Source organism: Citrus clementina, unplaced genomic scaffold (assembly GCF_000493195.1).
Source record: "Citrus clementina cultivar Clemenules unplaced genomic scaffold, Citrus_clementina_v1.0 scaffold_2, whole genome shotgun sequence".
NCBI lineage: Eukaryota > Viridiplantae > Streptophyta > Magnoliopsida > Sapindales > Rutaceae > Citrus > Citrus x clementina.
Genome location: NW_006262688.1, coordinates 1,046,707 through 1,067,647, shown reverse-complemented (window position 1 = coordinate 1,067,647; position 20,941 = coordinate 1,046,707). Strand labels below are relative to the sequence as shown.

Below are 20,941 nucleotides of genomic sequence, written 5' to 3'. Positions count from 1 at the left end.
AAATTTCTCCACTAAGTAAGGTATATCTAGTAAATTTGCAAGAGACATACTTGACATGCTTTTTTTTTTTTTTCTAGAATGCTGTCAATCATAAAATCTTCAATTACAGATATCTAATAAAACAGTCTTTGGATCAACAACAAGACCAGAAAAATTCTGAAATCATTAAACAAATCTTGATAAGCCATGTGATTTCTTTTCTTAAGTTACATTATTAACCTTGAATTGGAGTTTCTATTGCTAGTGGTTGGTGATTGTGAAAAAGAATGGTGATGGTCAAATCTAGAAGATATGGTGGTAAGGAACGCAATGGTGGCCAGGTATTGGCTGGATTCTCGATGGTTTAGTTGGAAAATTAAAGTGAATTGGTGGTTGGCGTAGTGATTACAACTATTTTAGTTTGTTTTTGGTGGCTACGGTGGCAATCGATGGTATTGATGGCTAGGATACGGGCGGCAACATGTGGGCGTGATGGGGGTGAGGATCATCGGGTGATAAGGTGGCAGAAGGCAGTGGGTTGAGTGGTGGAAGGTCGTGAGTTTTTGGTGTTTTGGGCCAATGTATTGTCGATTCACGCGGAGGCTAGTTAGGTTTAGGTTAATAGAAGCCGGCGAGCCGATGATGAAGGTGGCTAAATGGTGGCGGGTTAAGTGATAGAGCTTGCGGGTTTGAATGGCCTTTGGGGTGGTTTATGGCAACAATTGAGGGTGGATTTGGCAGGGTTTGATCAGAGGTGGATAGTGAGTCTAATGGCTGCAACAGCTGATGATGTTGATGGCTGGATTGTAATTGTAAAGGCAGTGGTGGCGGGCGGTGGCGGTTAGGGTTTGGTAATTTTGTATTTTCTGTTTGCTTTTTGTTTTTTTACAGTGGTAGACTCAGTAAAGATGAATGAGGGTAGCCAAGAAAGCTATGCAGTTGGCATAGATTTTTTTTATACCAACTAACGGAGCGAGGTAGCGGAAGCGAAATTGATAGGACAAATAACACTAGATATTGTTTTAGTACCGGACAAAGTTGACACAATTAGCTTAAGCTCTAATTAAAGCGTGATTAGATCTTGTTCTAATTCAAATGACTTAATGAAATTTTTAATAATGCGCAAAATGAGATTAGATGACACTCTACTTCAAATAATTTTATAAGAGAGATTTTTAATGGATAATCCTAAAAGGAATTATAAATAATTTTTTTAATTGAATAATCGAATTTAAGTTACAATAATAAGATCTATCCACTACTAGAAAAATGGTCTTTACTGACTTTAGAATAGTGTCAAAAATTACTTTTACTGACACTTGTTAATTGTGTCAGTAATCTAGGAGTCAGAAAAATAGTGACACTTGTAAGTGGTGTCAGTGATTACTATTACTATAGTATCACTAAAATAATCACACCATGATATCAAAAATATTACAATACTATATTAGTATTTGTGATTACTGTTACTATAGTATCACTACTTTATTTGTTATTTAAAAATAATTATATAAAGTGACATGTTGCCCATTGATTTGTTGATAGAATTAAAAGGCTGTGAGAAAAAAGAACAAAAATCAATTTATATATCAAAACCTTTCATAACATTTAAATATTATCAATATATATTACACAATCCAAATACTTCAATACACAAAGACGTCTTATTACAAGACATCTTATTCTTGTAATTGAATAATCTTAACTGCTATTATCCAATCAAATTCCTTCTACTCATTGCTGAATTTAAGGGCTAAATTTACCAAATCTAAAAGCTAAATTTAGAAGGATTATTATTTTTCACTCCATGAACATAAGTACTGCGATCATGCATTATCACGGACAGCTTCTTCATTCGATAAATTTGATGGGTTAGGGATATAAGTTGAAGAAGAAACACTTTAAACATATTAATCATAGCTGCAAACAAATAAAAGAAAAAGGAAAAGAAATTGGTTGCCAAATTCCAACAGTTGCAAAATAAATTAATAAGCAATATAGAGACAATGGAAGGCGATCACAAGATAGTTATACCTCTGCCATATTAAACTTATCAATTTTGTAAATGGGGTGCAGGTAAAATCACTGTTAAGAGCATTGAAGTCAATACCTCTGGATGCCATTGGAAGGCGGTCATAGGATAGTTATAAGCTTGCACTATCGAGACATAGACCTGATAATGATTAATAACAGAAGTTAGAATTGATAACACTGGATAAATTGCCATTAAAATATCAATTAATAACAGAAGTTAGAATTGATAACACAGAAGTTAGAATTTATCGGAAAAAGGAAAGGAAAGAGGGCTAATAATGGGACTGGAACTTGAAACTGAAGGGGTTTCTTGCAGCAAAGGCATTTTAACATCTATAGAAACTGTGGCTATTTATTGCATGAATATGAAACGTCCAGGTGACTCATCAAAAGATAGAAACCCAATTGCTTTATATAATTACTATCCATGAATATGAAATGTCCAGGTTTCTTATCACCGATGCCTAAACTCCGTACACAACACACACGTTGGCACTCAGAACACAAATGATTTAACATAAACCACAAAATGAATAAAAAGGAAAAATACTCATAACAAGAATCATGACTTAAACTTGATATTATCATTGTCTTTGAACTCCACATCATTACATTAACTATTGAGAAACCCTTCAAATAATTTAAGGTTGTCCACAGTGCATACTCATGCATTCAAAGAATACGAATAATTTCGACAAGTATAGAACAAACCCATCTATAGAATCAATAGTTCAAGCTCAAAATTGACATCAATTTCAATTTCACCAAATCAAAACCTCATTCAAGTTCGCAAACCCTAGAACACCCAAATCCAAACACACCCACAAAACTTCCTGATTACAAAATCACTAAATTCTCTAACAAAATAAAATCTCTAAGATAACCAACAAAACTCAAACAAGCTCAATTCATAACCAAATTACAAAATGAAGAATGAACCAAACGATAACAAACATATCACAAGAAGTGATCTTAGTTTCAAAATCACTCATAATTTTTTAAAAAAAATTCTTGCCTGATTAATTCGACCGAGAACCTCTTCTTTCTTCGCTGCTTCTTCTTTGCTTTCATAAAGCCCAGCTTCAACCAAAAACATCAACCCCAAAGGAAATCAAAATCAGGGTTTCAGATATATATATATATATATATATAAAGTAATTATAGATAAAGATGAAACAAAATCTTTTCTAAGTCACAGGTTCTTTGTATAGCCTCTGTGGATTCTATAATTGATATTGGTTTCGTCGACGACGACAAACATAAAGCCAATCACAAAAGCGATCTAATCATTTTTTTTTGCCCCCACAAATATTGATTTCCAGATTTTTATGATATACAAGAGAAATAAATTTTCTACGTATGGTATTATTGAGAAACATATACATATGTAGTTATCATTCCTCAAAATTTCAAGAAAAATTATTAATCAACAGAATACCAACTGTTAAAAGTAATTAGCAAAACTTTTTACCGTTAACAATGATAATCTAGATTTGCATCTCAATGTCTTAGAGTCGTGCATGTAAGTCTGATGAGTTGGTAGCCTGGGCAGAAACAGAGTTTTTGTCACCTCCCACCTCAGTGGAGTTTGCAACTCTACTGGTATCCTGAGAACATAGGTAAGACAATGACTGCAGCCACGAAACTAAAGTGGGCTTGCGTGTAACATCATCAGATTCAACAACCAATGAGAATAACTCATTAAGGACCAAATTCTGTCCATCTTTTGGCAACTTCATGATCAGCTGTGCCAACAACTTCATCAAGTTTGATAGTACCTAAAATAGCAAGTAAATGCTAATTTTAGAAAAATCATACAATGTTTTAAGTAATTAGTGCATTAATTTTAACATTTGTATATTTAAATGGACGTGGAGAGAAATTTACACATTTATTTTTTCTTTGATTTTTTTCCTTTGATTCCAAGAAAACCAACTTCTATATCCAAAACATTGTGGCAAGCAATGGAACAAACTATGTAAGCAAGCAAACATTCCACATGGAGAATGAAATGTAGGTAGGAGTGGTGGGGGAGGGGGTGCAGCATGGGGTGGGTAGGAAAAGGAGGGCACTATTTAACAAGATACATTAAAGTGTGTAAAGTGATATTATTAGATAATTACTTGCCTGTATATCAACTAGAGAAATGAGCCGTAAAAGCAACTCTATGATTTCCTTACAAGGTTCTGACTCTCCTTGCTAGTTCTTCCATATATCAGCCTTGTTAGCAAACACTTCACCACAGAGCCTATTAGCTTTTACAACAAAACTGTTGATACAATAAAATATGGCTGGACTTCCAGTAGGAAGATGTCGAACCAAGGCCACAACCCCAGAAGCCATACCTTTAAACGGAGTAGTGCCAGGATATTCCTATATTCAAATCCACACAAAAAAAAGAGAAAAAAAAGGGGTTAATACCTATAATGTGATTATAAAACCTCAGATTTCACCGATACATTTTTCAGCTACTTCAAATACCGCTAAAGATCTCTCAATGTAATAGAAAACAAGTTTCTCCTTCAATGAGACTCTTTCATCTTGGTCAGAATCCTTCCCTGAAGAGATGAATCCCACAAACATAGAATGTGAAGCTCGAGCTACCTTTTTATTTGGATGTCCCATATACCTGATTTCACATTATAAGGAACCAAAACTTTCATACATGCATACATGATTTTACATAAATATTAGCTTCCTGATAAACTTAGTCTGCCAGAGGATACAAGAACATAGTAGGCACTAACACCTGTCTGAAAATAGGAGCAGTTACACATTCAATGCAAGTTGGAATAACCCGTAAATAAAACAAGATGCGAGCAGTTTGTACCTCATCCTTGTACCAAATGTATTCCATCTTCTGTAGGACGGAAAAGTCTACAAGAAAATAATTTCAGTATAATAAAAAATAACAATCTAATGAGTGAAATCAACCAAAAAAAGGGAACTCGTTTTACATGCATAATCAGCACTTGATAAAATATCAAGCATAACAAGAAGATGATAACCAAATACTCAATCGATTACCTTGCCAATTTGTCAAGTCAGCATAAGAGGGCATGGATTCTACAAAAGAGACACACACAGATTCGTTCTCCTGAACACTCACAATAACTCCTCGAATCGTGTCCATGTATTCTGAAAGACGCATCCGACGGAAGTACTCTACACAAGAAAATGAAACTAATATTTGCACTGATGTTTCAATTTGAGTTTCATGGGGGAATTTTGAATTCAGCCTGTGCTTTGTAAATAAAATACCCTGAACAAAAAAAGCCCTAATTTTTGGAATCTGACTTTCGAACCCTAACTTTGGCTAAGCTCTTCACAACACTTTCTAGGTGTCTTTCTAAGGGTATTTTAACTCAAGGATGGCGGCTTTGAAGGTTTACAGCAGTGGCTTGTGAGGTAGATCGTTATTAGAGAGAGAGGTAGAGAGAGAGAGGTGCGAAGAGAGAGAGAGCTTCGGTTCAAAGAAGAAAATGGCGATGGGGATAGATTTTTTGCTCGTCAAAATTTTTAGATTTTAGGTTTCCATGTACACCTCATTAAGACATAGTTTCTAGATAATTTAATTTAATTTTTAAAAATTACATACAACTTGTGGTCTAGTGGTTTAACGTTTAAAATTAAAAAGCTAAAGTTCAGAAGTCTGCGGTTCGACTCCTAGTGGAGACAAAATTAAAATTTTATTTTTTTAATTACTGATACCTTAATGTCATATATCTCTGATACTTAATTTACAGACGCTATAATATTAAAAATTTATGATACTTATCTGTTAAATATGGAAAATGCCCCAATCACATATAATTACTGATACTTGTTAATAAAGTGTCACAAGACAAGTGTCAGTAAAGACCATTTTTCTAGTAGTGATCTATTTATAATAGAGTACATTTACTTTCTTAAGTTAACTTAAAAGGAGAAATTAAATCACAATTTAATAAAAATAAAAGATTGAGATGCATATCATAATTGACTCTAATTAAAATAGAAAATCCTAAAACAATAAAATTTTTAAAATCATATAATAACGTCCTACATCATAAGATAAATAACTTCTTAGTGCAAATTTGATCCCACTTAATAACTAAACAAAAGCACGCGTGTAATTCATTGTTCCTACATAAGCTCCTAGTCCACCAAAAACAACAATCATCCGGAAAAATTTTGAATTTGGAAGAGAAATTAATTACCGCCTATCATTTTCTATGGGCCACATTTTAGTAAAATTTATAGGGAGAGTAAGAGAAAGAGTAAAAAATGATCGAAGAGTGTGAATGGTGGAGAGAGTTTACTAAAAAGAAGTAAAAGCAACAAGGGAGAGGTAGAAAAATGGAAAACAAAAAATAAATTTACCTCGTGAAGAAATTGATTAATTATATTGATTAATCTGATTTTGTTTAATTTTTTTTAAAGAAAAGATATTTGTACGAAGAGAGTTTTGTTTAGAATCTTAGGAAAATACCGTTAATGGTCATTTTTATTTATGGGGTAGAGATATTTATACCCCAAAAATAATTTTAAACACTCTAATTCTAATAAAAATTTTATTACAAAATTATCTATCATATGAATTATTGTTAAGTACAATCAATTATAATCAATATTACACAATTACTTTGAACACTTATATGCACACTCATTATTCAATGTATATAATTCTCATACTTTAAATTTTAAAACTTCTATTTCTAACGTCTTAATTAATACTTAGATGAATAATAATGTAATCATATTTTATTTATTTTTTATTTTTCCATTAAATAAAAAATTTTGCACTCATTATTTTTTATTTTTTTTTTCAAAAGTAAAGTAAACAAAAGTACTCTAAGTGCCTGTTTGATATGGCTTATTTAAAAGCCATAAGTGCTTATTTAATCGTATAAGCACTTTTTAAAATTTTTTATAGTGTTTGGTTATTTTTTTAGTAGAGTTTTTTTAGCTTAAATAAGCTAATTTACCTCTACTAGCAAAAGCCCAAAATTTGAGCTTTTGGGAGTAGAGGTTATAAAGCTTTTCTAAAAATATATAATATAAAAAATATCACATAATTTAATGGTTCAAAAGTGCGTTTTTTATTGACAACCAAACACCCAATGACTTTTTGTCCGAAAACTCTATTGGTATAAGCTCTACTGTTATAAGCTCTATTTAATAAACTGTACCAAACGGAGCCTAAAGCATTCATTTTTTTTTTTCGCGTTTGGCCTCTTCTCCTCCTCCTCCTCCTCCTTCCTTTTTTTAAATAGTATTTATGGAATATTTCTTATTCAAATTATTTTGGGTGCAAAATCTAATATTAAACATAAATTAGTTACTAATTTTTTGTTAAATAATTTGTTTACAATTTGACTTAATAATATTGTTGTAAAAATTTATTAAATCTCTTGAAATTGAATATTTTAAATAGCTTCATTGATATTTTAAGTAAATAAAGTTAATTAATTTAAATAATTATAGGCGTTTTAAATAAATAAAATTAATAATTTTAAATAATTTGAGTAAAGATATTTTAAAAATATAAAATAAAACTCAATTTTTAAAACTAATGTTCAGACTAATTTTTTGAACACAAATGACTTTACGCCGTCCTAATAAACCCATTTATGTTTGCAGGAGAAAGAAAAAGAAAAGGAGGAAAACGAAAATGTAAAGTTCTATATTGGCGCGCAAATAATAACCCCTAGGGTTTTAGAGCTCGAAGTCTCGAACAAATCCCCTAATTTTATCATTTAGACGCAAGCCACACTAAAATTTTCTTTTAATTTTTGATTCTGTAAATGGCATGAACTTCTCAATTTTCACAAACACTTCGCCAATGGCGCTCTCTTCGACTCTGCGCTTCTCTTCCTCCTTCTTCCTCTTCCACAACCACTGCCGTCACGCTCGCTTTCTATCTTCGCCTCGCCGTTTCCTATCCTTTCCTCCCTCTCGCCCTCCTCCTTCTTCTCGCACTCCTATTCTTGCCTCCAAGGATGAGGAGAGAAATGGAAACGGCAGTGTTGCCACGGTGGGCCCCAATGTTTCGCCTCGCATAGTGCCGGTGGAGCTCCATGAGGAAATGACTGGGTCATATATCACTTATTCTATGTCTGTTTTGCTGGGACGCGCTTTGCCTGATGTTAGAGACGGCTTGAAGCCAGTGCACCGTCGGATTCTGTGAGCTTCATTCTTTTTTAGAGCTTTGGAATTTATTTATTTATTTATATTATTGGCGAACTAGAGTGCCTTTAGAAGTGTTTTGGTATGGCTTTATTCCCTTCTCATCTATCAAGCGTTTCTCCATAAAGCATTTCTGTCTATTTGAGCTAGAAAACTAATAAGAAATATTTATTTATTTATCTATTCATAATCGCTTTTTAAAATGCATAAAGAAACTTCTGATTTTATGAACAAAGATAAATTTGTTCACGTAACCTGTTGGGTTGGCAATAATCATAAATATCAGGAGAAAAAGAAAGAAAAACTACAATGGTCTCTGCTCAATGAAGTGTACCTGATTAGTTGTTTTAGACAAAGTTAGCAAACACATGCCTTGCTGAAATATTTTCTTTTGCTCACTCTTCTTACTGTGCCGGAGAAAGGCCATATGATGTTACTATAAATTTCTCTTACTTAATTCTCTCTTTTTTTTTTTCTGATTAACATGCTATTTCTTTTGATTGGATATTTTGCATCAGATTTGCAATGCATGAGTTGGGCCTTTCATCGAGAAAACCTTTCAAGAAATGCGCTAGAGTTGTTGGGGAGGTTAGAGTTACTATTAAGTGATGCACCAGACAATCTTTTATGGGAAGCTACTAAATCTATATTCCTTGACCCTAATAACCTTTAATGTCTCATTCCAGGTTCTAGGTAAATTTCATCCACACGGAGACAATGCTGTCTACGATTCTTTGGTTCGAATGGCTCAGGTAATTTGTGGGACGATGTATACAGTATCTATTGCTGGCCAATATATCTCTTTGTTGCACTGGGTAAACTTGTAGTGCTATCCAGTTACCATCTACAAGGGCTGAAAAAATGAGCTATCAAATCATGACATTATTCGACGGATTATTAATTGCTTTTAGTTGAAGTGTTAGTATAATTTTGTATGTGATTGAAGTTGTTATTAATATGGATATAAACAATTCAAATCTTATTTCTCTGGATATAAACAATTCAATTCGTTTATCTCCCATAAAAAAGAAAGAAAGAAAGGGGTGTTATCAGGCATTCAAGTTTTTTAGGTTGTTTGTGTTTGTAACTAGAATCTGATTGTAAGACATTTAGGCAGGTTTGGTGTGAAGGACTTGATTATATATTGTACTGTCTTGTGTTCGGTGAAATACAAGATTGCAGTAAATTATATGTTAAAAAAATTAAAGTAAATTGTAATTAAATATGAACTCTAATTTAGTAAATATAAATGTTTAAAATAATTTGGACTTATTAATACAAATAATAATAAAATATTTGTTTAAATTTAATGTTTTTAATATATTACTTATAGTAATTAATAAATAAATAATATACTTATTGTTTATTAAATTGATTATCAGTAATTGTTCTCATATCATCATTTGAATTGTTAGATAATTATGTTCATGTAAAATACTAATTCAATTTCTAAAACTTTTATTGTTGTATTAATTAGTTGGTAAATCATACATTTATTTTTACCGGTTACTTTTATTATTAACTATTATAATAATGTTATTTAGTAAGCAGTTAATTTGCTATTAATTAATAAAGTAAATTATATTCGTTTGGAAAGAACATTTTATTAAAATTAGTAATTATGATAGTGATAATTAAGAAAAAATTATATATATAAGCTTTCGTTAACTAATTAATTTAACTTTAATTATTATATAAATTAACTTTAGAATGCTTCAATACCTTTTTTCAAACGAGGTAATAAAAGTATTTTTTATGAGATATAGATAATTGTTTTTTTAAAATTTCCAGTTCTCATGGGTAAATATGTTACAAGTAATCCCAAGACAAAATCCAGCCCTAGAACTAGAAATCTTATAAGATCATAAATTCTAATGATATTACGCCATAGCTGCTTCCCAACTAATCAAAATAAAGAAGAAAGATAAATCTTCAAGTCTGGAGAGGTGGAAGCCCATAGAAGCCCAGAATTTGGCTCTGTCCCAAAGAAACATGTAATCTTCTATCACTTTGTCCTAAAGAATTCTTAAGTTTCTTTCAATCCATATGACCCAAAGTGGAGCTATGATAGCACAATCCCTTAAGAAGCCTTCCCCCTACCTTTAACTCTCAAAAACTTTTCCAGGAGAGCAGAAAAGCTTGTTGCATGGCTGCCCAACTCAATTTAAAAGTCCTAAACAGCTTAAACCTCAAGAAGAATGCAGCTGGGCAGTGAAGAAATAAGTGGTCAATACTTTCCAAAGCATTTTTACACAAGACACAATTATCTATGAAATAGTGTTATTGTTGTAGCAAATTTTTTAATATATTTATGTTTTATTTAAATGATTGAATTTATGTTGGCCTACAAGATTTTGAAAAGAAAAAAAGAAAAGAAGTTGGACATCATATAAATAAGCAATTTTGTGAAACTATTTTAATTAAATTACGAACTTTGATTAATCTATATTTATAAATTATCCAGACGACATATTAAGTGTTTAGCTTTAAAATTCTTATACATACAAATGTAAGGATATTATAAGGGCATAAAGGTCACACTACATTTTTTTCAATGATTTATTATGCAAAACCAAACAACTTATCAATTATGCTCAGACATAAAATGAAAAACAAACATATGCATTTACACTATTTATACTTCAGTAAAATTCAGACTTATTAGGATTTCATATAAGGGGAAAAAAAATGCTATTAGAAAGGAGTTGACTCATTATTTGTAATTTCAATTTTGATTTAAAAATATTTGTAGCTCTTTTTTTTGGGGCCTATATTTGATTCAATGGTTATTTTAGTAACTTCTTTAAGCTGTTTATTTCTTTATTTAATCCTTGTACTTTTTACTGTTGTCTTAATTGTTGTAATTTTTTTTTAATTTTTTATGCTTGTAGAAATAAATTGGTCATTTTTTCCCCAAATATTTGGTTTCATTGGTAAGAACTCTAGGGGTGGTGCAAGAGGTTTGGGATTGGGTTCTTCACAGGGTTTGGGAGGCGTTTGACTTTTACTTTTGTGACATTTTGTCTGAGGCAGGAATAAGCAATTGAGTTATAGTTGTGAAGGAATTATAAGGAAGGTGCACAATATAAGATGTTCTGATAAAATATATTAGCTTAGTGTGTGTAAATTCTTCTTAGCATCTTTATTACTCTTACTAGTAAGCCAAATAGTTGCTGTTTAAGAGTTTTCATTTTCGCTGGATGGATATGTACATGGTTGGTAGGTAAAACACATTTTCTCAACCTTAAAATATATCACTTTGTTAGTGCAGTTATTGATTTTAAAGATTATTTATGTTATTGTCACACTAAAGCTTTCTGCGATGATAAATGCAAGGAAAAAAAGAAAAAGAACTGGTAACGATGCTCAAATTATGTTAGGAATGAGATTTGGAATGCACATTTTGTATACATGATGTTATTATATGGGTGCTCTTGGTGCTCTCAATATTGCTCAAATATTCAAATTGACTAGCACTTTTCTGTGCTTGATGGTGAAATGTTTTAATGGCCATATGTTCTCTAGATGGTATATTATTTGTTTTACAGTTATGTATGTCTGTTTGGTTACTATTAATATTACTTTTTTTCTCTAATCTAATATGAAACTCACTTCATGATATTTAAATCCAGGATTTCTCGCTAAGATACCCGCTAATCCGAGGGCATGGGAATTTTGGTTCAATTGATGCAGATCCTGCTGCTGCCATGCGTTATACAGAGTGCAGATTGGAAGTATGTGATGATATTTTGTTTTCATTGCAACTCCTGCTTTTATGCTGGCATTCACACTTCCAGATTTTTTTATATGTCAAGTCCGTGCAAGAACTTGTGATGAGGTGTAGCTGGAGAGAACAAATATGATATCTTTTAGATTGTGAGGTAGAACTTGAGTCATGTTGAACACCTTTGTCACAGAAATGAAGATTGAAGACTGAGAGAACTTATGATGAAGGGTTATGGGAAATGAAAATGGTGGGCTGAGAGTTTGTGATAGAAATGGAATAATTGTAACACCTTTGTCAATGACATGAAGAGTTTTAGTTTTATGCATACTTCGTGAACAGCTGCTCCAGTTCTCTGTATTCATTCTTATTCTTTAATTCAAATTTCGGTTTCTCACAAAAGAGGCAAGTGGGGAGGAATTCTTGAAGGCCATGATTTGCCAATGGAAGTTTCCAAATACATTTATCGAAAATCACCAATTCCTATAACCTTCTTTACCTCTGGATTAAGAAATCAAACTCTAATTAACCAAGTCTTTTGAGAAACCATATAGTTTCAGGGATTAATCACCACCCATCCAAAAGCTGCCTTATATTTACCTCTTGATTTGTTCTATTCTGATATTGTCATCAAAATAGCTTTGCTACGATTGCTTCACTATCTAAATTTTATCACGTTAAATATTAGTGAGAAATTGTGCCTCTTGCCAGAATATGCATTTATGGCCTGTCATTATTATTTCTACTAACTATAAGAATAGAAAAAACTTATTGGTGATAATGCAAATTACAAGAAAGTGGACCAACAGTCCACAAGTAATAGCATTCAAGGTCACAGTTGTGCCTTTTCTTTGCTTCAGGTTCTTAAGCTATCAAGTTTCTTAAAAGGTAGTTTATTTATTTATTTTTGTCAGGCACTTTCTGAAGCAATGTTGTTGGCAGATATTGATCAAGATACCGTAAGTGTTGTTTCCTAATGCATAGACATTTATTATAGTTCATTATAGTATCATCAATCTGCTTATTATTATTAAATCCTTGCAGGTTAATTTTGTTCCTAACTTTGATGAATCACAAAAAGAACCATCACTTCTGCCTGCTCGACTCCCAACTTTGCTGCTCAATGGTGCCTCTGGGATTGCGGTGATTTCTTGTGAATCTTTTCCTTAAATATTTTTGTACTATATTGGTTGATTCTCTGTTACTGGTACCTCCTTGCCCTGTGATGTTATCTAATCTCTTGCATGAGCAAAATGATTCTCATAGAGGACTATTCCATATTTACAGGTTGGCATGGCAACCAACATTCCACCTCATAATCTTGGAGAGTTGGTAGATGTGCTCTGTGCATTAATTCATAATCCTGAAGCCACAGTAAGTGCCCAAAATCTATCCCTTGATTACTTGAGCTGAGAGTATTGGACATTGATTAAATTTTTAATTTATTTCTTATGTCTTGGGCAACAATGTTGTACAGAACACAATATGATTCTGTGCTTTTTATTCTGTGATAGAGGGTTTTGGATAAGCCATTTTGGAATTTTTGTGCTTTGGGGTTGTGTTTCCTTTGTTTTGGGCCTATTTTAGGGTCTTTTCTTTTTGTTTTCAGTCGTAAATTTTTATCATGTTTGGATGAAGAAGGCTAGTTTTAGCCAGCTGTTTGTCCTTCATATCCATCTTTTTGTAATTTTTATAAATACAGTTTTCTTTTGGGATATTATCATTTTAATTGAATGACTTTTTTTTTTGACATATCACTTTACCACTAAAGTTTTTTTATAATTACTTTTTCCCACGTAACATTTTCAATTTTTTATCATTTACTATCAAACTGTTAAAAATAACATAATTTTTTACAAAATCTATAATAAAAGTTTTAATAAAAGTTTATTGTACCTCAAAATTTTGTAAGTACAATTTAATCCTCTAAATTAAAAAAATTAATTATATACAAAATTTATAATACTTTTGGCTTAATTACTGAAATTCTTGAAATACCCCTTTGACATTAGTAATTTCTTAACGGAGTTAGCAGTTTGGTGGTAAAATAATAAAAATTGAGACATCAAGTGGGGAAAAGTAATTGTCAGAAAACTTTGGTGGTAAAATGATATGTCAGAAAAAGTTAGATGGTAAAATGATAATATCCCTTATTCTTTTTTTTACCATAAGGGAAAAAAAATGTAATTCCAGTTGGGGGTAGATTAATTTGGATGGTGATTTTAAAGACATGAAGGAAGGGGTGTCTTTTCACATTCTAACGTAGATTAGGTATATATTGGAAAGTGGAGTTTCCCAGTTTCTTGCGCCAATGACCACGACAGTTGAGAGGGATTAGTAGTTTAGTTTAGTTTCTCATTGTCTTGGACTAGTTATCATGACATAGAGAGGGATTGTACTTGCTAATCTTTTTTAGCATTCACTGATTTACTATTTTATGTGAAATGTTGATTAAACCAATAAATCATCATCTAAATTTCACATTCTTGTTTGGATCATTCACTTGGATCTATATACTTCCAATCATTTCCTTTTGAAGAAAATAGTTTACGTTTTAGAAAATTTAGAATGTAATTTGGATATGATTTTCAAATTTCTTAGTTTGACGTGTGACTGCCTTTCTAAAGAAGAAGACAAGGTAACTTTGCACATTAGATGTTCTTGTGACCTTATAAAAGTATTCCAGTGATCTGAAGTGGCTATGCTTTGACATTTGTGTCTTTCTTAGGATGAGGGAAGTTGAATCTAATCCCTGGGTTTTTAAGTCTTTTCTGCGTCCACCCATATTCTGACCAGTTGGCGCTGGTTTTGTTTTTCACTGGCTTGATATTTGGAAAGTAGGAAAAGAAGGTAGTTCTATCTTTGGAAGTCAGTGGCGCTGAAAATCTTCCCGAGAAAGGACCCTTTGAAATCCCAGAACAAACTTTTGTTAGTGTGAAATAGTGCATGTACATGAGTGTCAAATCTTCTAGAAAGGGGTCATACTGGAAATTTGGTCGCACAGTGTTGCTCTGTTGAATTATCAGATATTAGAGTTTTGAGAATTCTCATTATTGCTTTAAATCCAACTTTTTGAGAAATGAGTGTACTCTGTAGTTAAGGGATTTGCTAAAGTCTTGTATGAGTTCAGTTTGATGAAGAATCTTCGAAACAATTATTCAGTTTTTTGCTATATTAGCTTGTCGTGCTACTTCAAGTTTAGGCTTGGTTCTTGTGAGTAATTCAATTAGGCATTTTGAACCAATAGTAAATTTTGGTTGTGCGTGGGTGATATCTCTAGATTGGTTTTTGAAATTATTACAGTAGCCATGAGAGAAATTGAGATGTTTGTTCGTCATTGTGGCTAATCCATTGTATTTGGCTCGAAAGGAATGATTGGATTTTGAAGATAAGTTCTGTGATATGGGGCCTAAAGCTGATCTTTTTGATTGAGAAATTTATTTCCATGAATTTTATCTCCTTGTTGTTCCAATATAAAGGACCTTTTTCAAAGTCTTGAAAAATTAAATTAACGAGTTCATGTTTACTGCTTTTTCTAACTTTCTTTTGTCCTTGCAACTATTTTAGTTAATGTATCAGGAGGTGTTCGCTTTCTTTGAGTGTTTTCAAATTTTTCCTGTACAAAAATTATCATTGCTTTTTATTGGATGCACTCATGCTATTCTGTTCTTGCATCATTTTGCTTTTTGTTAGCTCCAAGAGTTGTTGGAATACATGCCTGGACCTGATTTTCCAACTGGAGGACTTATTATGGGAAATCTCGGGTAAGTAAAATTTGGCTTCTTCTTGTTGATTCTGCTTTCTGTAATCAGTCTCCTTTTTGTTTGATTTAAGCGAAAGTGAGTTTGCTATCAAAAGCAGACCTGAGAAAAATATTGTAGACCAATTAAAATTGTAGAAAACCAATATAAAGAAAAGAATTGGGAGATTCAAAGGACAAAAGAAAACAGAGGAAAAATCTACTCAATGTTGTGAATTTTATCATATAATATCTGAGTGAAAAGAATAATGTAAAGCGCTTATCTTTGAGGAAATTTGTTTGAGAGAGTTTAATATGTATTCTTTTGTTTTAGATGCAGATTTCTAGTTCAACTTCATTGTATCCTCGTTTGTTTGTCTTAACTAAAGTTGTCCTTAGGGAAATAGTGTGAATAGTGCACTGACATTTGATTGTTTTCTCCAGTATCTTGGATGCATATCGAACTGGACGAGGACGCATTACAGTCAGAGGAAAAACTGAGGTTGAACTACTTGACTCTAAGTCAAAGAGAATGGGTGTCATTATAAAAGAGGTGATCGTCTTGGCCTTTCTAAGAGTTGCACAGTCATGCATATCCATTTTCAAGAAGTTGTAGAAATGTTGGGCTCAGAGTTATTCTATCTTTTATTTATCTCTTGCGAATGAAATAGATTCCTTACCAAACCAACAAATCCATGCTTGTGGAGAAGATTGCTGAACTTGTTGAAAACAAGGTATTCTTAGCTCTTCTGAAATTTATTTTATTTCTTCTGTTCGAACTGTGGATTTGAAAACAATCAAACTAAATTATTTGTCTTAGCTAAATGTGTCAGATAAATGGTTAGATTTAAATGATCGGGAGGAGAATCATTTATTTCAGTCATTAGTATTCATCAAGTCTGCTAAAAGACCGAAACATAGACCTATTTACAGTGGTCATAATCCTAATAAAAATTGAAAAGAAATCCATCTCATTACAGATATATAACTCCTATAAAACCTAATCTGAAAAAAAATGTAAGAAAAAGAATAAAAATAACCTAGCCTGTTATACATCACAAATATTTATTATTTGCTTTATTCTTTCCTTTGACAGACTTTGGACGGAATCAGTGATATTAGGGATGAGAGTGATCGTTCTGGAATGCGTATAGTTATTGAGGTACAGTAATATAAGTTACTGCACACTTCTTTATAATTCTTAGTTGCTCAAAATGAATATTACTTTATGACTCACAGTCTATCGATACTATGAGGTGATTGAAACAATTGTGATCAAGTAATTTCTTTCTGACACCCTACAGCTAAAACGGGGAGCAGACCCTTCGATCGTTGTAAATAGTCTTTATCGTCTTACTGCTCTACAGTCCAGTTTTAGCTGCAACATGGTTGGGTGAGTTGTTTTCTTTATCTATCATCAAGACCAATTTAAATTGAAATACACTGTACTCCTACTTTGGCTCTTTTGAGTTAAGACAATCTGATAGTCATTAATCATATCTGATACCTGCTTTCATAGCATTTGAATTTCATATGTTATGCTTTCATTGATATTTCATTTTTAGTTTTGTTTCACTGTTAACCAGCTTCTGATTTAACCTGACTGTCATATATATTGGCCTTTGGTCAGGAAGGTAAGTGCATGGCATGGAGGTGCGTTATAGTAGAAATCTTTACTTGTAGATATTGATTCATAAAAGTTGAGATCTTTTGTGGTTGCACTTTTTAAGTATCATATTGAGACCTGTTCTATTTGTAAAAGTTCAAAAGTTGTCGAATGTAGGGGCACAGAGAATAATACTACAAATTAGATAAAATGATTGTGATGACAGAATCTATAATGTTATCTTTTAGGATCTTTTATTTGGGAGATTTGGTTTTAGAAATGCTTTAATTTGCATGTCATCCGGATCTGTGTTGCTTGTTTAAGATTCTTATTTGATTAGCACTTGAATTGCCTATTTGGAGTGAATTAAGTTTCTTTTGGGCCATAGATAGGGATTGAAAGTATGTAAACGAGTGAAATGCTGCCCCCTTATTATTTTTCTTTTTCCTATGAAAATGGTGAGTAAAATAAAGAATGAAATTTCTACGGATCCAATGTGATAAAATTGTTCAGCTATCAAAGCAAAGTGATACGTAGAACCTAGAATTATCTTTGTAAACTTATATCCTATAGGTTTTTGTCTTATTGCTTTTGCCGCTTATTTGTTAATTTTATTCTTGCATGTTTTAATCTATCGTAATGCATTTTAGTTATGATTTGCTTTTATATTTCAGTATACTCGATGGACAACCTAAACAGATGGGTTTGAAAGAAGTACTTCAGGTGACTGCTTGTGTGTAGATTTCTTGCATTCCTCTCAAGTCTCAACTTGAAATGCATCCTTTTTATCTAGATGTTTCTATTGTTACAAATTTCTTCAAACATTACATGTTCTTTTTCTTTTATTAGGCTTTCTTAGACTTTAGATGTTCTGTTGTTGAAAGACGTGCAAGGTTCAAACTTTCACAAGTGAAGGAAAGAAGACACATTGTCGAGGTATATCAATTTGCTTTTTAAAGTTATCATAGGTTTGGCCACAGAATCAAGTCTATCTTTCTGTTTCTGTACGAGTATCGTGTATAAATTTACTGTATGATGCATATGGGGGATAGTTCATAAGTTATGATATTCGTAACTTAATTCGAAAATGGATCAGGCCCTTCAGACACATAGTAAATTGATTTGTTTTGCATGATATGTGCATACTTCAATAGTTTACATCCGGTGCATGTGTCTTTAGGGTATCATGGTCGGGCTTGATAATTTGGATAGAGTGATTCGCATTGTTAGGGAAGCTCCTAGCAATTCAACTGCATCTGCTGCTCTAAAGGATGGTAAGTTCCCCATGTAGGCCTTCTTTATTTATTCATTTTGATTATTATCATTATTTGGTAAAGGAATTTACGTAATGTGAAATACTATTTTTGTTTCGTAGGGGAATTTTTTTTTTTTTTTTGTGTGGTTATTATTATCGAATAGAAGGGTGATTTTAGATACAACATGAAACATTTTGTATGACAATAAAAAAAAGGGTAATTCTTTTTATTTTGCAAAAGTATTGAAAGTTCAATCAGGTCATTTTGTAATATCATAAGGAGTGCGGTAACCATTTTGACATTTTGCAGGAAATTGAGTACAGTTCAATGAGACATCTGCCTAGTCTCATCCTAACGTGTAGCTATTCTTGGGCATTGATGTCTTAACTAGTCTTGTGTTATTTATTTGGGCATCTTCTTTTTCGAATTACTTTTTCTTTTTCTTTTTCTTGGTTCTATAGTAAGGGCTGAAAGCAGATGTCATTAACGCCCGCGCGGGGGGGGGGGGGGGGGGGGGAAGGATCTTTGACTTGTAGGCGTAGTTCATGGTACTCTAGCTGAAGTCTTCATGAATTTTTTGGATGATTCTGTAAAAACAATGTTGAGCAATTTTTCCAGTACTATAAAAACTTAATCTAGACATATTGGTTATTCCTGGAATGCCTCGCGGTCATAGCTGCTTTTTAAGAGAGAATTAGTTAACTAACATCCTTTAATGCAGAATTCAAACTTTCTGAGAAACAAGCTGATGCTATTTTGGACATGAACTTGAGAAGACTTACCATGCTTGAGGTGCATAATAATTTTTGTTTTCTTGGTGAAATATCTCAGATTATAGTTTTTACAGATAATATCATCTGAAGGAGATTTTACCATCTTTATTATTCAGAGAAAGAAGTTTGTTGATGAGAGTAAAACCTTGATGGAACAAATTCTGAAGCTGGAGGAACTATTGTCAAGTAGGAAAAATATATTGCAGGTAACATATTTTTAGGTGAAAGCTGGCTTTATTCATGTTGATTCCAACAGTATATCCTAGAGTAGAGTTGTTACATCTTAGGGCTCTTCACTTATTGGTTTATAGATGGGATGTCTTCTCATTCATGCTTCCCTTTTTTTTTTATAATGTTTTTGATAGGAAACTTAAAAATATAGTAATCATGAAGACTTAAAACGGATAGTGGTCCGGCTATCCAGTAAGAAAACAAAAAACTAAGACTACTTATGCTTTACAAAAATTATACCAATCACACTTTTCCTTTTTGAAGTTGAGATAATTTCAGAGTTCTGATTATTTTGATTTGTTTGCTCATATTATCTATCCACTCAGTCTGATTTTGGTTCTGCACAACTGCTTATTGATTCTGAAGTCAGTGAGAACTTATGATTTCTTTTCCCACACCTGATTTATTGTTACATTATCTACTATCTGTTGATGTATATGCTGTGCTTTTATTTTGTGAGACATTCACTGATTAACTGCTGTCTTTTCTGGAGCTGTGAATTGTTATGTTTTGTGATTCTTAGTTGTTTCTTTTCCAAATCAACTGCTCAATATTATAGATAAGGGCCCAATAATTTTGTTAAAGCTTCAACATATTTGTTTATGTGCAATGTAAGTGGATGAAACACAGTCACAAAACACACAATTATAATCGTTAATGTAACTTTATGTTCTGATGAATAATTGGAGGTATTCAAATGCGAGACCTATTGAGCAACCTGGTACCTCCAATGCTTTATTGATTTACAATTAAACCTAGAATTTAAGTTTGTGGCTAAGTCTCAATAGTGGAGCTCTAACCTTCAACAATTCTGAAAATGGAAAAAGCCGTCAAAGTTGTTAAAAGTGGACCATGTTTGTCACTGTTTCTCCAATAAAATAACCTGTACTACTCTTTTGGTATGATTTGTTTCGGCCTTATGCTCATCAGTCCTTAGTAAACAACAAGATTTTAGGTTTCAATTCCAGGCATTGCAATGTCTTGTATTGCCTTTTTCTAGAGTAAATTTCACTAGCTTAGCTTCATCTAATTACAGACAGGCCTCTCTGGTTTGGAGAATAGACATAAGCTTTACCTTGAAGGAGATCAATAATAAATTCTATGAATTCCCAAGGGTGTTTAATTTCATTTTTCTGGGAAAGTATCTTGGGGGAGGATTCTGAAAAATTTGAACCTACTAGGGTTCAGCTATATGAAGAAACCGCAAGGATAGGATTGATTAAGCAATGCCTGAAAAGTTGTTATTATTGGAGGAGGAAATATTAAAGTACTTCAGCCCATACTAGAGGGAGATAGGGAGATCATTCTTCTTATGGCTTTCTTTTACTTCATAAAATTTTATTGTTAATATGAAATGTGCCTTTCTTGTTCTTTCTAAAATTGGGTTTCCAAATTTCTTAGCTCATTCTTCTGCTATTATTTAATTTTACC

At 32.3% G+C, this 20,941-nt stretch overlaps 1 protein-coding gene across 1 annotated transcript in view; it reads left to right on the top strand.

Moving 5' to 3' along the window:
• The first annotated feature begins 7,603 nt into the window (after positions 1-7,603).
• Positions 7,604-20,941, top strand: part of LOC18051822 (DNA gyrase subunit A, chloroplastic/mitochondrial) — a 23,726-nt gene continuing 10,388 nt past the window's right edge. The window contains exons 1-17 of the mRNA XM_024190776.1: positions 7,604-8,178; positions 8,700-8,769; positions 8,868-8,933; positions 11,814-11,915; positions 12,820-12,864; positions 12,950-13,048; positions 13,193-13,279; positions 15,599-15,669; positions 16,089-16,197; positions 16,316-16,378; positions 16,741-16,806; positions 16,949-17,037; positions 17,925-17,973; positions 18,100-18,186; positions 18,431-18,524; positions 19,228-19,298; positions 19,396-19,485. Coding sequence (XP_024046544.1) covers positions 7,805-8,178; positions 8,700-8,769; positions 8,868-8,933; positions 11,814-11,915; positions 12,820-12,864; positions 12,950-13,048; positions 13,193-13,279; positions 15,599-15,669; positions 16,089-16,197; positions 16,316-16,378; positions 16,741-16,806; positions 16,949-17,037; positions 17,925-17,973; positions 18,100-18,186; positions 18,431-18,524; positions 19,228-19,298; positions 19,396-19,485 — 1,632 coding nt within the window. The 5' untranslated portion in view covers positions 7,604-7,804. The remainder of the gene's footprint in view (positions 8,179-8,699; positions 8,770-8,867; positions 8,934-11,813; positions 11,916-12,819; positions 12,865-12,949; positions 13,049-13,192; positions 13,280-15,598; positions 15,670-16,088; positions 16,198-16,315; positions 16,379-16,740; positions 16,807-16,948; positions 17,038-17,924; positions 17,974-18,099; positions 18,187-18,430; positions 18,525-19,227; positions 19,299-19,395; positions 19,486-20,941) is intronic.